The sequence below is a fragment of the Pelophylax lessonae genome (assembly GCF_965119305.1).
Source record: "Pelophylax lessonae genome assembly, chromosome: 1".
Lineage (NCBI taxonomy): Eukaryota > Metazoa > Chordata > Amphibia > Anura > Ranidae > Pelophylax > Pelophylax lessonae.
The window spans coordinates 162,452,468-162,475,480 of record NC_138768.1 but is presented as its reverse complement, the minus strand read 5'-3'; the positions used below and the strand labels follow the sequence as shown (position 1 = coordinate 162,475,480).

General features: G+C 44.8%; 1 protein-coding gene across 1 annotated transcript in view; it reads right to left on the bottom strand.

The window, feature by feature from the left end:
• ARSK (arylsulfatase family member K) overlaps window positions 1-19,922 on the bottom strand; it is a 96,106-nt gene extending 76,184 nt beyond the window's left edge. The window contains exons 1-2 of the mRNA XM_082243461.1: window positions 19,656-19,922; window positions 4,921-5,050 (exon numbers count right to left, since the gene is read on the bottom strand). Of these exons, the coding sequence (XP_082099587.1) occupies window positions 4,921-5,050; window positions 19,656-19,790 (265 nt within the window). The 5' untranslated portion in view covers window positions 19,791-19,922. The remainder of the gene's footprint in view (window positions 1-4,920; window positions 5,051-19,655) is intronic.
• Window positions 19,923-23,013: the final 3,091 nt, after the last annotated feature.

Below are 23,013 nucleotides of genomic sequence, written 5' to 3'. Positions count from 1 at the left end.
ATGTTTAATATTATTTGTATAAACATCAGATCACATTGTAGCGCACCAATCAACTTTCACAAATATTTATTTCCACACATTGGATCTTGGTAGCAGCACAACATCATTATTAGCGCACTTTTTTTCATTTTCAGCTGCCCCTTTTGCCCTGTGTTAAAGATGGCCCTGCTTCCATCACTTTCTTTTTTCCTTTGTGCATTTCCATTCACCATACCTTTTCACCTGGCAATATTTCCACTCATCTTGTCCTTGCTCTGGGTCTGTTTTGTTTTACTTACTCCTCCTTTTCACCCTCATGGTCTCCATATTTATATCCACTTCTTTATCATTTTCGTATGGATATCTCTATTTATACATATATACTTTTTGCTGGCTATTATTTACCCCATATAGCTATGCAATCTATACTCCTTTTTATTTTCTACTCTTGTATTGATATCCATACCTTTTTGCTGGTAATTATTCACTCTATCCAGCTATGCATTCCATTGTGACACATACAACTTATTTTTTATCTGTAGATTTGGAGATATATGGTTAGACCATCACTTTCTCATGTCCCACATCTACTCCCCACCTGTTCTCCGGTGGGACAATGTTTCGGTTCCGTTCCTTCGGCTTCCGAACCGGACACATTTACTGCCATGCGATAGCGCTGTTCCAGCACAGATGTTTCAACTGCGGTGTAAGTATGGTTTTCCCCATATGGGCTCTCTTGAGTTACCATCCATCACTCGCTACTACTCTGTATTTTATTACTCCACTTTACATGTATCCTCATATTTTTTACAGACACATGCATCTACTCCTGTCGAATGGACATACTACGACCCATGAAACGCGTAGAGTTTCAAGGAGTGCTTTTACCCTTGTACATAATATTCCTACTACTACATTTGCATACCAATCTCTCTATTGAGTTTTGATGATGTTTTTATTGATTACGCAATGTACTTCTATTACTTTATGACATGACCACTATGCATTGTTTGTTGTCTGGAATTTATGTACCTTTCTGTATATCTGTTACAGTGACAACTATCTGTGATATTTTTTCAATAAATACATCATTTACATTTCAAGTGACTGATGTGTGCACCTCATGTAAAGTCCCACAGGGCAATCCTTCTTTTTTGTTATATGCAATACGGGATGGAGGTGTATCACTTTTTGAAAGTATTGAAACCCCCCTTTTTTCTTGCCCTGTATAGCTGTTTTTAGTTGTATGCACATTGAAATATATTTTAATGTCATCCCTTGTGAAGCGTCAGGTCCCTGGAAGGGTCAAAATACTAACAATTTCTTTTTGCTTTTCTACTTTTAGTTGCATTGTGTTGCATTTACATTGTATTAAAAAGCAGACATGTGGCATTTTAACCTAATTCACATCTACACAGTATTTTGGTATGAATAAAGCACATAGAAAACCGCTCTTTTCTATGTACCCTTACAGTCATCAGTGCATGCCATAAAGCATACAGGTGACGAGTGGATACCAATGCATGACTTAACCTCTTTTGAACCAGAAGGTTTTCCCCTTTAATGACCAGCCCATTTTTTGCGACTACGTTAACTGACAATTGCGCGGACAATTGATGTTCTTATTTTTCCACAAATAGAGCTTTATTTTGGTGGTATTTGATCACCTCTGCAATTTTTATTTTTTGCGCTATAAACAAAAAGAGCAACAATTCTGAAAAAAAAAATATATATATTTTTTTTTACTTTCTGCTATATAACATTCTCATTAAAAAAAATTAAAAATCTAATTTTTTCATCATTTTAGGCCAATATTTATTCTGCTACATATTTTTGGTAAAATAAAATCCCAATAAAAGTATATTGATTGGTTTGGGCAAAAGCTACCGCATCTACAAATTAGGGGAAATATCTAAAATATTTATGTCATTTTTGTTCTTATTTTTTTTTTACTAGTTATGATGGCGATCAGCGATTTTTAGCGGGACTGAGACATTGCGGCGGACAGATCGGACACCTAACTGACATTTTTTACACCTTTGAGGGAACCGGTGACTTTACTACAGTAATCAGTGCTAAAAATATGCACTGTTACTGTACTAATGGCACTGGTAGGGGAGGGGTTAACACCAGAGGCGATCAAAGGGTTAAATGTGTCCCTAGGGGGTTGCCTTCTAACTGTGTGGAAGATGTACTAATGGAATGAACACAGGGACCTGTGTTCCTAAATAGGAGGAACACAGGAGCCCTGTGTTCATTGCTGACATAACAGCAGTCTGCTGTGTTTACAAAAACGGCAGACCGCCATTCTTTCACCACGAGGAGCGATCGTGGGTGCCCGGCCACCGGACCCGCAGATCACCTTCCCCTGTGGCAAATGGGCGCACGCACAAGCCCCCACTCGCGGTCCCGCAAAGCGACGTACAGTTACGTCGTTTCACGGGACAGAGCCGACCTGCTGCAGTATATGTACTGCTGGCGGTTGGCAAGTGGTTAAGGCAGTATTAAACCCAAAACCAAAAATGTAATATATTGCAGCTTACAAGTCATTAGATGTGATGGCTGCTACAGTTTTCTTTTCTTGGGCTTTCTTCCCTCAGTTTTCACCTAGTAATCTGGACATAAAATAGTGGTGCAGCGCTGTCAGATACCAGCTAATATACATAATGTGGACACTGCATATAGAATATCAGTTTCTTAATATTTTGCGATCTTATTATCCATCTACATTTTTTTTATTACCACATACACTTTAGTTTGTCCTTTGTGCACTTGAGATTTTATGTATAATAGCTGGTATCTGACAGCGAAGCACCACTATTTTATGTATTCGTTTTTGGGCTATGGATTGGCTGATAAGTGGCTGATAGCGCGGGAGTACCTTTTTATTACTAGTAATCTGGACAGTACCACACCTCTTGTATTAGAGTTTCCCCACATTGTCAGTGTAGAGTGAGTGGTGTGTTAGATATACTTTATATATTTTTTTTTTCCGGGGGGGAGCGAGTACCCAGTTTTGGCATGCACCTGTTCCCACACCTAATCGATCCAAGTGGAAGTCATCGTTGTTTTCCCCCCATTTCCTCCACAGCCTTCTGGAACACAGGTCCCAAAAGACTGCAGTACCATTTGCAAAGCACAGCGCAGCACAGTGCGGCTCGCCCATGCGCAGTGGGGAGGTCTCACTGCCAGCTTCCTTTAGTTAGGATGCTGTCACCTTGACTCAAAACCCATTGAAGAGCCGGCTCCGGTGAGGACAGTGCTGGATCCCTTAATAGGGATTTTGGAGGAGACTGAAGCTCCTCTTTAAATGGTTTATCTCATCTCTGTAACTGATACATTCTGCTGGATGGCTCCATCTTTTGAAAAACAACAAACTTAGTGCCCAGATCACCAGATCAAAATAGAAGAAAAAAAAGCCAAAAAATGAATGCAGACATCACATCTAAGAAATGGTAAGATTCTATATAATAAATTATTGCTTTTGGGTTTAATACTGCTATAACGGGTGTATTTAGCTGTTTGCCTGGAGTTCAGCTTTAAAGCAAACCAGTTTCATAGCCCTAATTGTGGAAAGGACAGGTTTAATTTACAGCTCCATTTCAGGCAGTTAAAAACCACAATTATACTTATGTATTCAAAAAATAATTAAACACTTGCCGACCGCTCACATGGAGCGTACTGCGGCAAAGTGGCTCGTTCCCGTCCAGCGACGTAGACCTACGTCGCTGGACTCCTCCCCCTGTAGGTGGCGACGCTCCCGCTGTTTTCATTCACAGCGGGAGTCGGGCCAGGGGAGGAGCGGCGGCGATCGCCGTTGCTCTGCTCCGATCATCGGGGAATCGAGTAAGGAGATCCGCCCGCCTGTGTAAACAGAGCGGGCGGATCTCCTAAGTGACAGGGACTGACAGATCGGAGTGTTCAGCATAGCTGAACACTCCGATCTGTCCTTCTGTCACTCAGTCACCTCCCCCCCCACACGTCAGTAAGCACCAGGCATACATTAACCCCTCCCTCTCCAATAAAATTAACCCCTTCACTGCCAGTGTCATTTTTACAGTAACAGTGCATATGTATAGCACTAATTACTGCAGTAATGTCACTGGTACCCCCAAAAGTGTCAAAAATGTCAGTCAAGGGTCCGATCTGTCCGCCGCAATGTTGCAGTCCCGCAAAAAAAAATCGCAGATCACCGCCATTACGTGTTAAAAAAAAAAAACACCAAAAATGACAGAAATCTTTCCCGTAGTTAGTAAACGCAATAACTTTTGCGCAAACCAATCAAAATACGCTTATCGTGACTTTTTTTACCAAACATAGGTAGCAGAAAACAAATTGGCCAAAAATTAAAAAAATAATTGATTTTTACATTTTTTGGGGGGGAATTTCATATAAAAAAATGTTAAAAATACTGTTATTTTTTCAAAATAAACGCTCTTTTTTTGTTTATAGCACAAAAAGTAAAAAGCGCACTGGTGATCAAATACCACCAAAAGAAAGCTCTGTTTGTGGGAAAAAAAGGACGTAAATTTTGTTTGGGTATGGCATCGCACGACCGCGCAATTGTCAGTTAAAGTCGCACAGCGCCGAATCGCAAAAAGTGGCCTGGACGTAAGACAGCAAAATCCTCCGGTGGTAAAGTGGTTAAATGTCTTTTTACATTTGATCTAAATCTATTTAGAGGGCAGCCTCATATGATTCTCTGCACAGCAGCACTGGAAGAGGAAGGATACACATTTAGAGATAATTACACGGATGTTAAAAACCACATCAGCCGAAAACTTTCTTTGGATATGGTGCCCCCGTTGAGTTTTCCCACTGGAATTCTTTAATGAGCCAAGGGTAGTAAATCATTGAACAATTCCTATCTGTTAATACAAAGAATTTTACTATTTTCTCTTCCAGCAAATTCTCTCCTCGAATCCCTCATCTGTTTTATACCTGATCGAGATGGGCAGCAGATCGGAGCATTTGTATACGCGTTAAGAAACACAGCCCCATGATGTTTCATGAAGTTTAGATTTGGAAGAGACACCACCGGACTATCCAAGGTACTTGTCAGCCTCCCGTCCTGCAATGAAATAATAATTTGGTAGTTACAAGATTAGACTTTCTTGACTGACTGATCTCTTTTATATCCAGGAACAAACACTACAATAATACTTACTGATTTCCAAAATGCAAATACTGAAATGCCAAGATATTTCTTAATATCACTTTTATTGTGAAGTATAGTTGGACATAGATGGAACCAATTTTAAAATAAACATTGGCTAAGGGAAGCCAAAAAAAGTAGTTACCTATAATGGATGAAGCAAATGAACTAATATCATTTATCAAGTACAAAGTTATACAAAATGTAAAGTACAAAATATACCAAATGCTAGAAAATCACCTCCACCTTTCACTGAACTAAAAATGACCACATTGTAATTAAATCAAACCAACAAGTTCAGACAACAGCTACACATACATACCAAAACTACACACTGACTCCACGTTCCCCAGGCTTCCTCACAAATAGACATAAAGAACTGCATCTCACCACTCCTTAATGGAAATATATTCCAAGGATGACATTGTGGAGACTGTTAGTTGGGCATAATAAATGCCTAACGCCATGGGAATGTGGCTGCTGTCATTAGTATTTAGTTAAGGTTAGTTCCGAGTGTTTTAGCATAATGGCCGCTTGTTGCTTTAAGCAGCGGCATTTTGAATGAGGTTTTTAGGCGGGAGGCGCTCGGATTGGTTAATTTCAATTCAAGCTAGGCGGGAAAGTCACGCAGCAGCCGGGCGGGAAACACGTGAACCACGTGCGGCTACGTCATGGGCATAGGCCTATATAAAGAGCTGCGCAGCTTCAGTCTCCTCAGTGTCTCTGAGCGGCTTGGCGAGCTCCCCACCCCCCCATCCCTGACGTGGCACCGTTATGTGGTCTGTCACCCTTGTATCAAGGGGGGACTTATTTGAAATAAATATATATTTTGACTGGTCATCATTCGAGTTCTATGACTGAGTGATTTGTGTTTGCTGGAATTTAATTTATTATTATTTATGGATTATTTATTATATTGATATTTATTCCTATTTATTCTTATTTATTTGATGATTAACCACTTGCCTTCTGTGCACTTAAACCCCCTTCCCATCCAGACCAATTTTTAGCTTTCAGTGCTCTCACACTTTGAATGACAATTGCGCGGTCATGCTACACTGTACCCATATGAAATTTTTATAATTTTTTTCACACAAATAGAGCTTTCTTTTGGTGGTATTTAATCATCTCTGGGTTTTTTATTTTTTACAAAAAAAAAAGAAAAAAGACAGAAAATTTTGAAAAAAAAAAAAGTTTTTCTTATTTTCTGCGAGTAAATTTTGAAAATAAATACATTTTTCTCCTTCACTGATGTGCACTGATGAGGCGGCACTGATGGGCACTGATAGGCTGCACTGATGGGCACTGATGAGGTGGCACTTATGGGCACTGATGAGGTGGCACTTATGGGCACTGATGAGGTGGCACTGATGAGGAGGTACTAATATGCCGCACTGATGAGCACTGATAGGCGGCACTGATAGGCAGCACTGATGAGCACTGATAGGCGGCACTGCTGGGCACTGAGAGGTGGCACTGCTGGGCACTGAGGTGGCACTGCTGGGCACTGAGAGGTGGCACTGCTGGGCACTGAGAGGCGGCACTGACGGGCGGCACTGATGGGCACTGACGGGCACTGGCGGGTGGCACTGATTGACATTGACGGGTGGCACTGATGAGCACTGATGGGCGGCACTGATGAGCACTGATGGGAAGCACCATCAGTGCCCACACTCAGTGCCCATAGTGCTGCCAGTCAGTGCTCATCAGTGCCTAGATGAGCAGGCACTGATGGGCACTGACTGGCAGCACTATGGGCACTGATTGTGGGCACTGATGGGGGGCACTGATGGCGGGCACTGTGGGCATTGATGGTAGGCAGTTAGTGTGTTTAGTGTACCTTGTGTAATCAGGGCACTGGTGATCAGTGCCCTGATTACATTTTTTTTTTGTCCCCAACGGCTGATCGTCTCTCAGATGGAGACTGCAGTGTGAGGAAGGAGCGCTGGCGATGAGAGATGATCTCATATGTTTACATATGAGATCATCTCTCATTGGACGGTCCGATCACGTGGTGAATGGCCGCTGTGATTGGCCATTCACCACGATCTGTGATCGGCTGTGTCCAAGGGACACGGCCGACACAGATTTTCCCCGATGCGCGCTCGCGGGAGCGCGGGGGGAGCCTGTGTCTGGGAGGCCGTTTAAAGACGGCCTCCCGAAAGTGTGAGTCTGCGCTGCAGCCATACTTCGGCTATTGCGCGGATGGGAGGTAGTTAATAAAGTTTGTTTACAATATTTTAAAAGAAACCAATAAAGGTGCCGCGGCCAATTTTTATCCATCTATGAGTGGTGTATTTATTATTGAGTTGTCTTGTTTAAATTATTTGAAGAAGATATTTCAAAATATTTAAATTTGTTTAAATGATAAACATTGCAGTCTACAGTCCCATGCTCAATCCGCCTTTAAATCACATTACATTCCAGGTATGTCCAGTGAGCCTATTAGCTTCCACCTGATGAATCCCATGTTTATTGGCAGGCAAAATGCATAGATGTTCTGATGTCATCACATCCAGAAACAGCTGCTGACTACAATACCTGCTCGGTCAGCAGGGAAGGTTCCTTCATCCACCTCGAATGTGTGGATGGGGGAATCAGGTAGTTTTTTTTTTTTTTTTTTGCTCAGTCCGCTGGTTGAACAAAAAAAAACCTGATCTATATATGACTACTACTCCTCACCCTATGCTGGCTATGGAGCGATCTGCCTGATGCGGAAACCCAATACATGTGGTGTAAGGTAATAAGCTATCAACCGACTGCTGTAAAACCGCCCTGTCCTATTTTACCTGCTCGATCAGTGCTGCGGTGATAGGTGATAGGAGGTCTCCCTGCAGTCAGAATACAATAGCTCAGCAAGGAAGGTTCCCTCATCAACCTCGAATGTGTGGATGGGGGAATCGGGGTCATTTTTTCTTTTTTTTTTTTTGTTCAAACCGCTGTTTGAACAAAAAAAATGATCTATCTATGGGCTGCCTAATACTAAATAAATTGCCCATTCTTCAAGCAATAAGCAGAGATATTAGTACAAGTATATAACTAGCCCCCTTCCCCCTATAAAGAATTTATCAACCACATATAAGTGCCTGGATGAAGAAAGGGTATGGAGGTCAACTGAAGAGGAATGGTTTTGCCATCTGTTTGATTTCCTTCTTTGACAAGAGTTCACTATGATCCCTGACTACATCAACCTTTGATAGAAACATTTCTTTGAATCCCTACTACTTTCCTCCATTCTCTGCCTGTGCGGTGATGTCATCGCGCCCTTCTGTCTAAACGTGCATTAACAACTAACTTCAGGCCAGTGCTGACTATGATGTGTAATAGGGCTTTATCATGCCTACAATCCCCTCTAACCCAGATGTTTTCAGATTTTTTTCTGTGCTCAAACATGCTTCTACACCCTTCATCCCATAATGCCACATGGCTATGTCTAAACGGTTCTCTAAGGTGCCCATATTGCACATTATAATGTATTCGGCCATACCTGCAGCAATGGTGCAATCTGAATACTGTTTGCACAGTTTGGAGCCTTCCAGATAAAGCTAGAACATATGAACAAAAAAGGTGTTTGGTGGTCAGATAGACCCTGCAGAGGTACTCGGAGCAGTGAAGCTGCCACAAGAGAGCCAGGAGGCTGAAGATTATGTTTTTTGCAGTGATGGTCCTAGAGTGGAAAGAAGTATCTGTATGAGCTTTGACTTGCCATGCCCTACAAAATACAGTTTTGGACTGGCACAACTCCCTGTAAACTCACCTACCACTTGAGTTTAATCACTCCAGTCTTACAATATATAAATCTATATCACGTCAGGGATCGGTCCTGAATGGTAGATATGTGTCATCATTGTTTGGGTTGTAGTCCCTTTAAGGGGGACAAAAAAAAAAAAAAAGTAAATTTGAGTACTCTGGGATTCTCATCCGTGCAGAGTGAGGGGTTCCAGGGTGATCCGTTAAAGAGGGAAAACTGATTTACTGTATTCCCAGAGTTATTAAGTCCTGATATGGGTCCTGGAATCCAGAAACTCAGAGAGACCTTAGGTGGGAAAGAGCCTCCAACTCTGTCTACGAGTCCCTTGGACCTGAAATGGTTAACCCACCTGCAAGAGAGGTCTAGAAGAGGAACCTGTTAGGAGAATTTGAATAATCAGTGGAACAGAATTCTAATGAATTGCTGTTGTGCATTGATGGAGTTTTTTATTAAATATAAATAATTGAGGAGAAATGTGCAGGCAAGTAGTGGTGCCTGACAGAGTGTGACTGTGTGTCTGTATATATGTGTGTGTGTGTCTGTATATACGTCTATGTGTGTGTCTGTGTGCCTCTGTGTGTCTGTGTAAACCCAGGAAGTGAACAGGCAGCAGCTTCAGCTGCCCACAGTTAAAATGGCTGCAGCCAGACTTAGTGGAGGGAGATTTCTGCAGCATATTTGGCAAGTACAGATTCACAGTATATATATAAAATAATATGAGAAGTGGTTAGAGGAAAGCTTCAGAATGGCAAAGATGTTTTATTACAAATTACGATACACGTATGTGAGCCGACTGCAGTTCCTCTTTAAAGGCCTCAGCCCCTCAGATCCTGGAACTGAAATCCTCATTTGGTCAGTAACAATAAGAAACTGATACATTTTTTTTACCACAAAACGTAGGAAAAACTTACATGATATACAGGACTAGAGGATAAAATTATCTACGATCGTTGCAGTTGGGGTGGCAAATTTCACGAAACGGATCCTGAGACATTGTAATAGGAAGGGCTACAAAAGAGTTAACTTAAAGGATAAGTTTACCCTTACATAAAAAAAAAACTTATAAATGCACATTTTTTGCAGGTAAAAAAAATATGCAATTTTTTTTGTTAGGAACCTGTAAAGCATTGCACCCATGATCAGCAAATTGTGGGTGTAATGCCACAGTCCTATGAACTGTCTGTGTATCGCCTGCCCGTACCTCCCATATGAACCAGCAGTTAAACTCTAACAGGAAGCTCAATGAACTACCTAGAGCTATCCACAGCACCCTGGTAGTTCATTGAGAACTACAAGCTGACACCCACAAAGGGTGTCGGTACTTGTAGTTTTCCCATTCCCAGAACACAGTGAATGAATGATGTGGCCATGGGCGTAGGAACCGGGGGGGACGGGGGGGACACATCCCCCCCAGGAAATAATGCGGGGGGGACGGGTATGCTGAAATCCCCCCCAGTTTAGCCGTGGCGCGTCCGAGCGCAGCCGCAGACGTGGCGGCCAGGGAGCAGCAGTGCGCCCGACCCGCCCATTCTGTGACAATAGCGAATGAGAATTCGCTATTGTCACACGGATCCTCCTCCCGGCCAATCAGGGAGCGGGTCCTCCCGCTTCCTGATTGGCCGAAAGGCAAACACCGTGCCATTGGACGAGGAGGAGGCGCCGCGGGAGGACTGAAGACAAGGAGACGCATGGAGCCGGGGACTGAAGAGAAGCTGCGAGAGAGGTAAGTGCGGGGGGATCGCTGGCACTCTGCAATTGGGGGCAATGTGTGGCTGGCACTCTGCAATCATTGGGGGCAATGTGTGGCTGGCACTCTGCAATTGGGGGCAATGTGTGGCTGGCACTCTGCAATCATTGGGGGCAATGTGTGGCTGGCACTCTGCAATTGGGGGCAATGTGTGGCTGGCACTCTGCAGTCATTGGGGGCAATGTGTGGCTGGCACTCTGCAATTGGGGGCAATGTGTGGCTGGCACTCTGCAATCATTGGGGGCAATGTGTGGCTGGCACTCTGCAATTGGGGGCAATGTGTGGCTGGCACTCTGCAATCATTGGGGGCAATGTGTGGCTGGCACTCTGCAATCATTGGGGGCAATGTGTGGCTGGCACTCTGCAATCATTGGGGGCAATGTGTGGCTGGCACTCTGAAATTGGGGGCAATGTGTGGCTGGCACTCTGCAATCATTGGGGGCAATGCTGTGTTCTGGCACTCTGCAATCATTGGGGGCAATGTGTGGCTGGCACTCTGCAATCATTGGGGGCAATGTGTGGCTGGCACTCTGCAATCATTGGGGGCAATGTGTGGCTGGCACTCTGCAATCATTGGGGGCAATGTGTGTCTGGCACTCTGCAATCATTGGGGGCAATGTGTGGCTGGCACTCTGCAATTGGGGGCAATGTGTGGCTGGCACTCTGCAATCATTGGGGGCAATGCTGTGTTCTGGCACTCTGCAATCATTGGGGGCAATGTGTGGCTGGCACTCAGCAATCATTGGGGGCAATGTGTGGCTGGCACTCTGCAATCATTGGGGGCAATGTGTGGCTGGCACTCTGCAATCATTGAGGGCAATGTGTGGCTGGCACTCTGCAATCATTGGGGGCAATGTGTGGCTGGCACTCTGCAATCATTGGGGGCAATGTGTGGCTGGCACTCTGCAATCATTGGGGGCAATGCTGTGTTCTGGCACTCTGCAATCATTGGGGGCAATGCTGTGTTCTGGCACTCTGCAATCATTGGGGGCAATGCTGTGTTCTGGCACTCTGCAATCATTGGGGGCAATGCTGTGTTCTGGCACTCTGCAATCATTGGGGGCAATGTGTGGCTGGCACTCTGCAATCATTGGGGGCAATGCTGTGGCTGGAACTCTGCAATCATTGGGGGCAATGCTGTGGCTGGCACTCTGCAATCATTGGGGGCAATGCTGTGGCTGGCACTCTGCAATCATTGGGGGCAATGTGTGGCTGGCACTCTGCAATCATTGGGGGCAATGTGTGGCTGGCACTCTGCAATCATTGGGGGCAATGTGTGGCTGGAACTCTGCAATCATTGGGGGCAATGTGTGGCTGGCACTCTGCAATCATTGGGGGCAATGCTGTGGCTGGCACTCTGCAATCATTAGGGGCAATGCTGTGGCTGGCACTCTGCAATCATTGGGGGCAATGTGTGGCTGGCACTCTGCAATCATTGGGGGCAATGCTGTGTTCTGGCACTCTGCAATCATTGGGGGCAATGCTGTGTTCTGGCACTCTGCAATCATTGGGGGCAATGCTGTGTTCTGGCACTCTGCAATCATTGGGGGCAATGCTGTGTTCTGGCACTCTGCAATCATTGGGGGCAATGTGTGGCTGGCACTCTGCAATCATTGGGGGCAATGCTGTGGCTGGAACTCTGCAATCATTGGGGGCAATGCTGTGGCTGGAACTCTGCAATCATTGGGGGCAATGCTGTGGCTGGCACTCTGCAATCATTGGGGGCAATGCTGTGGCTGGCACTCTGCAATCATTGGGGGCAATGTGTGGCTGGCACTCTGCAATCATTGGGGGCAATGTGTGGCTGGCACTCTGCAATCATTGGGGGCAATGTGTGGCTGGAACTCTGCAATCATTGGGGGCAATGTGTGGCTGGCACTCTGCAATCATTGGGGGCAATGCTGTGGCTGGCACTCTGCAATCATTGGGGGCAATGTGTGGCTGGCACTTTGCAATCATTGGGGGCAATGCTGTGTTCTGGCACTCTGCAATCATTGGGGGCAATGCTGTGTTCTGGCACTCTGCAATCATTGGGGGCAATGCTGTGTTCTGGCACTCTGCAATCATTGGGGGCAATGCTGTGTTCTGGCACTCTGCAATCATTGGGGGCAATGCAGTGTTCTGGCACTCTGCAATCATTGGGGGCAATGCTGTGTTCTGGCACTCTGCAATCATTGGGGGCAATGTGTGGCTGGCACTCTGCAATCATTGGGGGCAATGCTGTGGCTGGCACTCTGCAATCATTAGGGGCAATGCTGTGGCTGGCACTCTGCAATCATTGGGGGTCCTTTCCTGTTCCTTGGGGGGTCCTTTCCTGTTCCTTGGGGGGGTCCTTTCCTGTTCCTTGGGGGGTCCTGTCCTGTCCTTGGGGGTCCTGTTCCTTTGGGGGGTCCTGTCTTATCCTGAGGGGTCCTTTCCTGTCTTTGGGGGGTCCTGTCTTGCCCTGGGGGGTCCTGTTCTGTCCTACAAACACAGGCTGGCAGGCGGGTGGAGGGGGGCGTGCACAGCGGAGTGGCATCATGCAAGACGTCTCACCAGCATAGGGAGAGTGCGCGGCGCGCACCAAGCACCCAGCCTAGGCGGCCAGACCTAAAGCGCATGCGGGAGTGGCATCATGTGGACAGTACTGACTGACTACCTAGCAGTCTGTCCACTGTGTGTCGGGGACCGGGACCGGACAGTGAGGAGGTTCCGGCGGCAGCGCAAGGCAAGGCACTGGCAGCAAGCATATGCCAGCCCAGCCAGCAAGCCAAGCAGCAGCACCAGCACTAATTTTTATTAATGCCATGGGATTAATTTGGGGGTTAATTTTTATTAATGCCAGGTGGGTTAATTTTTATTAATGCTATGTGGGTTAATTTTTATTAATGCTATGTGGGTTATGTGGGATATAATAAACAAATTCGATGAATTAATTGTATTGCACACACACACACTCTCTCTCTCGCAGTTTACTGAAAAAGCATATACCTGGCGAGTAAAAATGCTGTCCCCCCCAGATTTGTGTGGGTTCCTACACCCTTGGATGTGGCCAGTGGCTGTAAAAACGGAGGATCGTGGAGGGGGCCGGGGTATTTGTAACATGTTACACCCTGAATATGGGTGTAACATGTTACATGTTACAAAATGTGAACTTATTCTTTAAGCTCTTCAGAACAGTTAGATGAACAGCTTCAGGGATCTTCAAACTATAGCCCTCCAGTTGTTCAGGAACTACAACTCCCATCATGTCTAGTCATGTCTGTGAATGTCAGAGTTTTCCAATGCCTCATGGGATGTGTAGTTCTACAACAGCTGGAGGGCCGTAGTTTGAGGATCCCTGAGCTAGATACTACTAGCACCTTGGAATCCTGCTTCATTACTACTACTACTGCTACCTCCAGGTTAGGTCCAGAAGAGGGGGGAGAGGTGGAAGGCAATATTCCTTGCAAATGCTATCCTCAGAGCAGATAAGCAGACAAAAGGACTAGAACTCCGCACTACCAGTGTTGTGAACTTGTCAGGTAATCTGCCTTCCCCTGCTGAACTCTGCATTCTCTCTAGGGGGTTAACCAGCTCTCCAATGAGATACTTTCATCAATTTTCCACATTGTTAGAATCATCCCTTAGAATCATTGTATTGAGAAAACACTTTGATTCTTGATCAGGAAAAAAGTGACACATTAATAGATGCACTGCATCCAGAATATGTGTCATATACTTCTTTTTCGCTTAATGATTAACGTGCCCAATTAACCCTAGAGCAGCATTATGCACTTTCTAAAATCTTGATTTTGTTTCTTTGTAGCCAGCCATGATTAAAGCCATGTAGACTGAAACACATACGGTGGGCTACCCTGATGTTTTACCTTGTATATAAATAAAGTCATGCGTTTATTTTAAGATCCTGTCAGATGCCAGCTTTTGTTTAACTGTTGGATTGTCTCTGGGCTTGCAGGAGCTACCGCCAGAGCACTAACCTGTCATTCCAGCAAGAATAAGAGCTTAGGGTTGAGTTAGGTGAGTTTATTATTGCAGAAAAGAAAGAAGCCAGCATGTGTCAATGACAGTTTTCTATGGAAAAGGACATAGTGGTGAGAGACATGTGGGCTAATTGGCTGCTAAGATGCTGCTGGGCTTTTATGGTCTTTTCTGAACCCCTGGAGCAGGTGGGGACTTTAAACCCTGTTGTGGGACAAGTTTATGCTGGCGAAAAGCTGAAGCTTTGTTTTGTACCAGAGTATATGGACTGTTTTCTTTGTTTAAGACCCGGTTCACATTACTCCGACTTGGGACACGACTTGTGCGACCTCAAGCTTGTCATTACAAATTCAATGTAAATGAATGAGAGCCGTCTTAATATGCACTACTGAAGTCGCTCCGACTTCAGAAAAGGTTTCTGTACTACTTCAAGGCGACCTGTATCCGACTTGTGCACATAGACTTCAATGGTCGCCTCTAAGTCGGATCCTTATCTATTTTCAAGCGACTGTGATCAGACCTTCCAGGAAGAAGAAAAAGATTACCCAGGCATTCCCCACAGACAAAGTCGCCTATCATTTAAGTCTCTTCAAAGTCTCTTCAAAGTCGCGCTAAAGTCGCGCTAAAAAGTCGCTCCTTCATGGAGCGACTTTCTGGTCATGGTAGTGTGAACCGGCTCTTACACTCCATTCACACTAACGCGAGCCTGACAAGTCGCGGTCCCTTGCGGTCCATTGACTGCTACAGGACCCGTTCTAATAGGAGCGACACAAGTCGCTCCGACTTAGAAAAAGGGTCCTGTACTACTTCGGGGCGACCTCGGAGCGACTTGCATAGACATTCATTATATGAAGTCCGTGCAAGTCGCGCCGAAGTCGCGGTGCACGGGACTTCACAAGTCGCCCCCGAAGTAGTACAGAGTCGTGCCGCTGCAGTGTGAATGAGGGCTTAGGCTAAAGATATGCTGTTTTGTTTGCCTTTTTGGATAGATAAAACTTTTGTTTTTAAAAAGACACAGCTGGCTAGTGATCTGGACCCCTGAAATATCACAATATATTATATAAGTTCTACAGAGGCAACCAATCGTAAATACACCCAACAGATGCAAAGGATGACAATGTAGCTGGCACCGCCCAGGAATCGGAGTTAAAGAAATGCACAGGATGAATTATATAAACCTGTTTACTGACATGAACTTCAGCTTGCCTCTTAGTTCCAGCTTCAGTGGGACTGATGTGGGAAATACCCCTTGAAAGATGTCAAGTGAGAGATGACAAGTCTCTGCAATGTGTGATAATTCCAGTTGCTGCTCTAATACCTTTGCAATAAAAGCTGCACTGCTCTAGTGTGAGCGAAATAAATCTGGAACAGTAAGAAACTTGCTATTCGCTGTATGGTATACTTCAGTTTGACAGCATTATCCTTACTTTCATTGTTTGCCAACAATATAGAACCTCCACAGCCTGTGAACTCAGCTGTTTCCCAGCTCCTGCAGCTCTGTTTACTAAGTACACATGTTCCATATATGGCTGGCTGCCTCATGGTGCCCCCCAGGCGCTTATGGCTGACTGCCTGCTGCTGTCGCCCAGGTGGGTATGGCTGGCTGCTGCTTTCCCCCAGGTGGGTATGGCTGAGTGCCTGCTGCTGCCGCCCAGGTGGGTATGGCTGGCTGCTGCTTTCCCCCAGGTGGGTATGGCTGACTGCCTGCTGCTGTTGCCCAGGCGATTATGGCTGGCTGCTGCTGTCGCCCAGGTGGGTATGGCTGGCTGCTGCTTTCCCCCAGGTGGGTATGGCTGACTGCCTGCTGCTGTTGCCCAGGCGGGTATGGCTGGCTGCTGCTGTCGCCCAGGTGGGTATGGCTGGCTGCTGCTTTCCCCCAGGTGGGTATGGCTGGCTGCCTGCTGCTGTCCCCCAGGCGGGTATGCCTGGCTGCCTGCCTGCTGCTGTCCCCCAGGCGAGTATGGCTGGCTGCCTGCTGCTGTGCCCCAGGCCGGTATGTCTTGCTGCCTGTTGATGTCCCCCAGGCAGGTATGGCAGGTGGCCTGCTGCTGTCCCCCAGGCGGGTATTGCTGGTTGCCGACCCGCCATCCCAGAGCAGGAGGTCTCGGGCCACATAAGAGAGCACCGTGGGCCACATGCGATTCAGCACCCCTGGTCTAAACCTTCTGTACTCAATCCTGAAACCTAAAGCTGGCCACAAGCAATACCATCTGATTAGACATTTTCCTTTTAGGTTCACCAATAACCAGGGCCAGATTTGCCATTAGACATAGTAGGCAGGCACTTATAGGTGGCAAAGTGAAAAAGACAGCTTTTCCCTGTTATTTGTATACATTATTTCCTTTATCCAGTAAGAATAGCCATCTCATATGAGCTTAGTACCCGCTTCAGTTAGACTGATGTGGGAAATATCCAGATCAGGTGACAGATGATAAGTTACATTACCACAAAATTGTAAGCCAGGTTAGGATCAAGAAAACAAGAAAATGTTTTGAAATAAAAACAGGTGATCCTAGCAGGAAAAGTTGTGTGCCTAAAGGCTTCAGTGATGGAAATATGACATTACCAACAACTATAGTGTGAGGGTTTATATAAGTTAAATGAATTGATAAATTAGGTTCTTGCACTACAATATAGTTAGCAAAACATAAAGTGACATTAAAGGGGTAGTAAACTCCTTTTGGTTTAATAAGGCTAACCTGTAGGTACTGTAAATATCTCCTAAATGTGCATAGTTTAGGAGATATTTACTTGTGTAGCAGCCGGTGATGTCACCAGTGCATGAGCACTGCATTCTCAATGGATGGCATGCCTGTGGCCCTGACTCCCCTGATAGCATCACAGCTTGCCTTTCAAACAGCCAAAGTCAGAAGGAAGACCGGGTGAAGATGGAATCCCTGTCAGCTGAGACAGCATGTTGCTGGAGGGCTTAGTTTGAGTGCCGGTTCCCATCTACGCGGCTTCAACAGTTGACATCCTGGCGACTTCATTGCCGCTTGCTTGCGACTTCATTAACAGAAGTCAATGCAATTGGTAATGAAGTCACCCCAAAGTAGTGCAGGGACCTTTTTCTAAGTCGCTGCGCAGATTAGAACGACTCTTTTGCAGTTAATGGGGTGCGACTTGTCATACCACTTTGAACTCTCAAGTCGCATGATAAATTGCGGCAATGTGATCCAAGCCTTAAGGTAATTCTCTCATAATGTGCTAGTATGTGATGCATACTAGCATATTATGACTGACTTGCAGGGCAAAAGCTTTTTTGTTTTTTTTGTAGACACTTTACTACAACTATAAATGATATCCATATTCTCCAAAAGTAATCTATAAACATCTACTGCTTAATGGCCCTGTAATCTATTTTTCATGATATTGCTTCTTACTGTGTTTACCTGCCTCCTTATAATGTTCTCTGTAGACTTATAGACTCCTTTTTCCTCTCACTTCCATTGGTTTGGAAGGTTTGGAATGAGTAATGCACGTTAGTGTGGGCATGTGCACTGCTCTATGCACAGCACAAATCCCATAGTGCCTAGTTCCTGGTCGACCTTGGGAGTGAGCAAGAGAGGGTAGCTACATTCCTATATACAGTGGGACCACAAAGAACAAGCACAGTCACCCTCTAACAGGAAGTTGGAAGTTTTTTTTTTTAATTTAGACTTTACTACCGCCATTACTTGTAAAAAAAAAAAATGACATAAATATTTCCCCTAGTTTGTAGACACAAAACTTTTGCGCAAACAAATCAAAATACGCTTATTGGGATTTTTTTCACCAAAAATATGTAGCAGAATACAAATTGGCCTAAAATGATGAAAAAAATAGATTTTTAAGAATAAATAATAACTGAAAGTGAAAAATATATATTTTTTTCAGAATTTTCGCTTTTTTTTTTTGTTTATAGCGCAAAAAAAAAAAATCGCAGAGGTGATCAAATACCACCAAAAGAAAGCTCTATTTGTGGTAAAAAAAAAAGACATCAATTTTATTTAGGTACAGCCTTGCACAACTGCGCAATTGTCTGTTAAAGTAACGCAATGCCGAATCACAAAAAAATGGACTGATCATTAAGGGGGAAAATCTTCGGGTCCAGAAGTGGTTAAAGTGATTGTAAAATCTATTTTTTTTTTATAAATACCAAAAATGTTATACTTCCCTGCTCTGTGCAGTTGGTTTTGCACAGGGCAGCCCTGATCCTCCTCTTCTCGGGTCCCTCTATGCTTCTCCTAGCCCCTCCCTCCTGTTGAGTGCCAAGCTGTTTGCGATGGGGGCACCCGAGCCGAGCTGCAGCTTCGTGTGTACATTCAGACATGAAGCTGCACTTTCGGCCCTGGCCTCTCTCTCTCCTGATTGGCTGACTGACTTTGATTGACAGCTGTCGGAGCCAATGGCGACACGGCTGAGTCTCAGCCAATCAGGAGGGAGAGTCCCCGGACTGAAAAGGGATTTATGGACATTGCTGGATAGAGATGGGGCTCAGGTAAGTATTAGGGGGTGCTGGGGAGGCTGCTGCACACAGAAGGCTTTTGATCCTAATGATTAGAATGCATTAAGATAAAAAATCTTCTCACTTTACAACTTCTTACTGTGTTTACCTGCCTCTGTAGACCTATAAACCTCTCCTTTTTCCTCTCACTTTCGTTGGTTTGGAACGAGCTGGGCACGGTACAAATCCCATAGTCCCTGGTTCATCTTGGGAGTGAGCAAGAGAGTGGGACTATGTTCCTATATACAGCGGGACCATGAAAAACAAACATAGCCACCCTCAAACAGAAAGTTGGATCAAAGCAGCAAAAAAAAAAAAAGCAACAGAGCATACATTTGAGTTCAGAATACACACTTGAATATATTTTTATAAACCATTATTTAGTGCCCCTTTAAATCAATGTCATGCAGATTGCATAAGCAGATAGAAATGGTTGACAAGTTCCACGCCTGCCTCTCTTATGGAGTCTATAAACAACTCTTTCATATGACATAAGTAGTATTTTAGTACTACCCTTCTTTAAAGAAACAAAGACGAGTAGAAACATAATATATTATCAACAGAAATGGATACTTACAAAAGAATCACTCATCACCATAACCACATTATATCTAACATTGCTCTGGAGGGGGGGCAACGGATTCATGTGCCCTGCTGGCAGAACAGAGAGAATGACAACCAGAGTAGAAGATCTAAAGACCATCATAGCCATCTCCAGTCATAGGCAAATTGGTGCAGAAGGTGAGCCCGGGTCTCTGGAAATAAATAAGCAGAAAGTTTTCACCCAGCTCTGACGGATGTTTAGGCTGCACTATACTTGTAATTAGGAGAGCGAAGTTTTTGCAAGTTCCCACTTCCTGGCCAAAGAGCTGATGCATCAGCTTTTCCGTACCGTCTTCTCACAAACAGCTGTACTGAAGTATACCTACTAGATTTATTTCTGCCAGCGTTCTTTAACATGAAATGAAGAGCTAGCTGTTTTTTTAGAGGATTTTTGTTAACATTTCTGCATGCTCTGAGGTTACATACACATTTTTTTATCCATGAATTCACTGTAGCCACACTGAAAGATACATCTGGTCTGTGACAATTAAAGTGAGCGATGTATGCGATCCTACGTGCAGGGTACACTAAAAATAGGCATGGAAGCATCTGCGGTGCTTTTCCAACAGCAATATAGTGTGCACATTATGCAATCCCAATACAAAGGATACAGATGGGTCTTCCAGCTAGGTTGTGCTCAATGTGTGAGAGAGTCTTATATAATTCATTGAGAACAATTTTATTTAATTTAACTGTAATTTGCTGGTAATTCGCTGAACTTGCCTTAGGCCGGCCATACATGGGATACATTTCGAAAGAATTTTCTTTCAAAAATCTTATCTAAGTATCTTATCTTACCACTTTATAAAACTCTGGTCCGAGTCAGTGCTTTAAGTGGCCCAAAAGAGGTGCCGGTACTCTATTATAGCATATACATTTTGTCCCCCCGCCCACCCAACATCAGGGTCCCCAAAGAGCACCCCCCCCCCTGGCCTGGGCTGGGACTTCCGGAGCAGGGGGACTCACTGGTGGTGACTGGTCTGGCTCTGGAGTGGAAAATATTCTTGGGGGGGGGGGATTGAGGGCGCAGATGTCCAAAATGAGCGTACTGGCGCATGGAGAGGTGGCGGTATGCTCAAGAGCCATATTTGGAAGTTGCGGTTCTGAGTACCAGTGCATACCGGCCCACTTAAAGCACTGAGTCCAACCACATCTGGAGTATTCTGTCCAGTTCTGATCGCCAGTCCTCAGAAGGGATGTGTTGGAGCTGGAGAGAGTCCAGAGGAGAGCAACTAAACTGATTAGGGGATTGGAAGACCTTAATTATGAAGAGCGCTTACAAGCGCTTGATTTATTCTCCCTGGAAAGGAGACGCCTGAGAGGGGACATGATAGCGATATACAAGTACCTCAACGGTGATCTCAGCATAGAAATAAAACTGTTCAGTCGCAACGAATGCATGAGGACACATGGCCATAAAATGCGATTAGAGGAGAAGAGATTTAACCTCAGGCTACGCAGGGGTTTTTTTACAGTAAGGGCTACAAGATTGTGGAATTCTCTACCACATGTGGTAGTAACTGCAGGGAGTATGGCTACTTTTAAAAAACTCTTGGATGTACATCTCAAGGATCATAACACTCAGGGGTATGTGAGATGATTGCGTCCACACACACCTACACAGGTTGAACTGGATGGACTGTTGTCTTTATTCAACCTCACCTACTATGTAACTATGTAACTATGTAAGTATTTTCATTGGCATGGAAGCATCTGTGGACTGTGGTGCTTTTCCAACAGCAATATTATGTGCACATTATGCAATCCCAATACAAAGGATACAGATGGGTCTTCCAGCTAGGTTGTGCTCAATGTGTGAGAGAGTCTTATATAAGTTAATTGAGAACAATTTTATTCAATTTAGCTGTAATTTGCTGGTAATTCGCTGAACTTGCCTTAGGCCGGCCATCCATGGGATGAATTTAGAAAGAAATTTCTTCCAAAAATCTTATCTAAGAATTTTCGTTGGCATGAAAGCATCTGCAGTGCTTTTCCAACAGCAATATTGTGTGCACATTATGCAATCTCAATACAAAGGATACAGATGTGTCTTCCAGCTAGGTTGTGCTCATTGTGTAAGAGAGTCTTATATAAGTTATATATCTGTGAGAGGAGATCAGTCTTCTCTTCATCCTCCAGGTTAGGGGGCCTGTAGCATACACCCACTATTCATTTCCTATGTTTTTTCCCATAGAAACTCCAGCCACAAGGATTCCACCTCCTCCCTTGCCCCCTAGTAATGTCATCCCTCATATTCACTTTTAAATCTCTCTTGACGTACGTGCACATCCCCCCCCCCCCCCCCCCCCAGCCTCCACCTACCACGTCCCTCCAATACCAAAAGTACTCTTGGACAGTCACAAACCAATCATGTGAGCTGTCAGCCAGGTTTCTGATGCTCCCATAGTCTAAATCAGCCTCATGTATCAGGAGTTCCAGTTCTGTCATATTCCTCAAAATCCTAGCTTTTGTGAACATGCCTTTCCATTTTGTACCAACACAATTACAATTTTGTTGCAATATTTTTTTTTTCCTTGTGTGTTCTGAGGCTTCTATAAGATACTGTCAGTCTATGCACATTGGTCCTAGACATTCTAACTATAGTACTAAAACTGACCATGGTAGCACCCTCTGACGCTTGCTCACTGCCCAGAATGGCTTCCTTTATTCCCTCCCCGACAAGTTATTTAAAAGTTACTCTAACTATTTGCCCATTTTCTCCCCCAACAGAGCTGCACCCTCCTCATTTAGGTGCTTGTCGCTGCTATAGAGCTGGTAACTGACCGAAGTATCAGCCCAGTTCTCCATGTACCCATAACCCTCCTTCCTGCACCAGTTCCTCAACTGATTGTTAACGTCCCTGAGCCGCTGCCTCTCTGGTGTGGTTTGAGGGGTACAGGCAGTATTTCTGAGAATATTGCCTTGGAGGTCCTTTCCTTTTATAGCTCTCAAGTCCCTGAAAACATTTTTTAGAATGCTCCATTTTCCTCAAACTTTGTCATTGGTATCAATGTGTACCATGAAAAGTATGTCCTCTCCAGCCCCACCCAACAGGCTGTCCATCCGATCTGCGATGTGCCAAGCCCAAGCGTCTGTTAAACAACATATTATTTAGTGACAGATTGCCCTATCTGTCCTTCTAATAAGTTAGTCCCCTACCACCAGTATCTGTCTATTCTTTCTTGTAACCTTGCCCCCATCCTCACTCGAAGAGTTGTTCCCCCGACAGCTAGGGGAGTCACTTTGCTCCAGCAATGCCCCTACTTGACTGACATCTCCAACATCTTCAACATTCTTTTTTTTGGAATGTGTCAGCTTAGGACTGGCCTCGC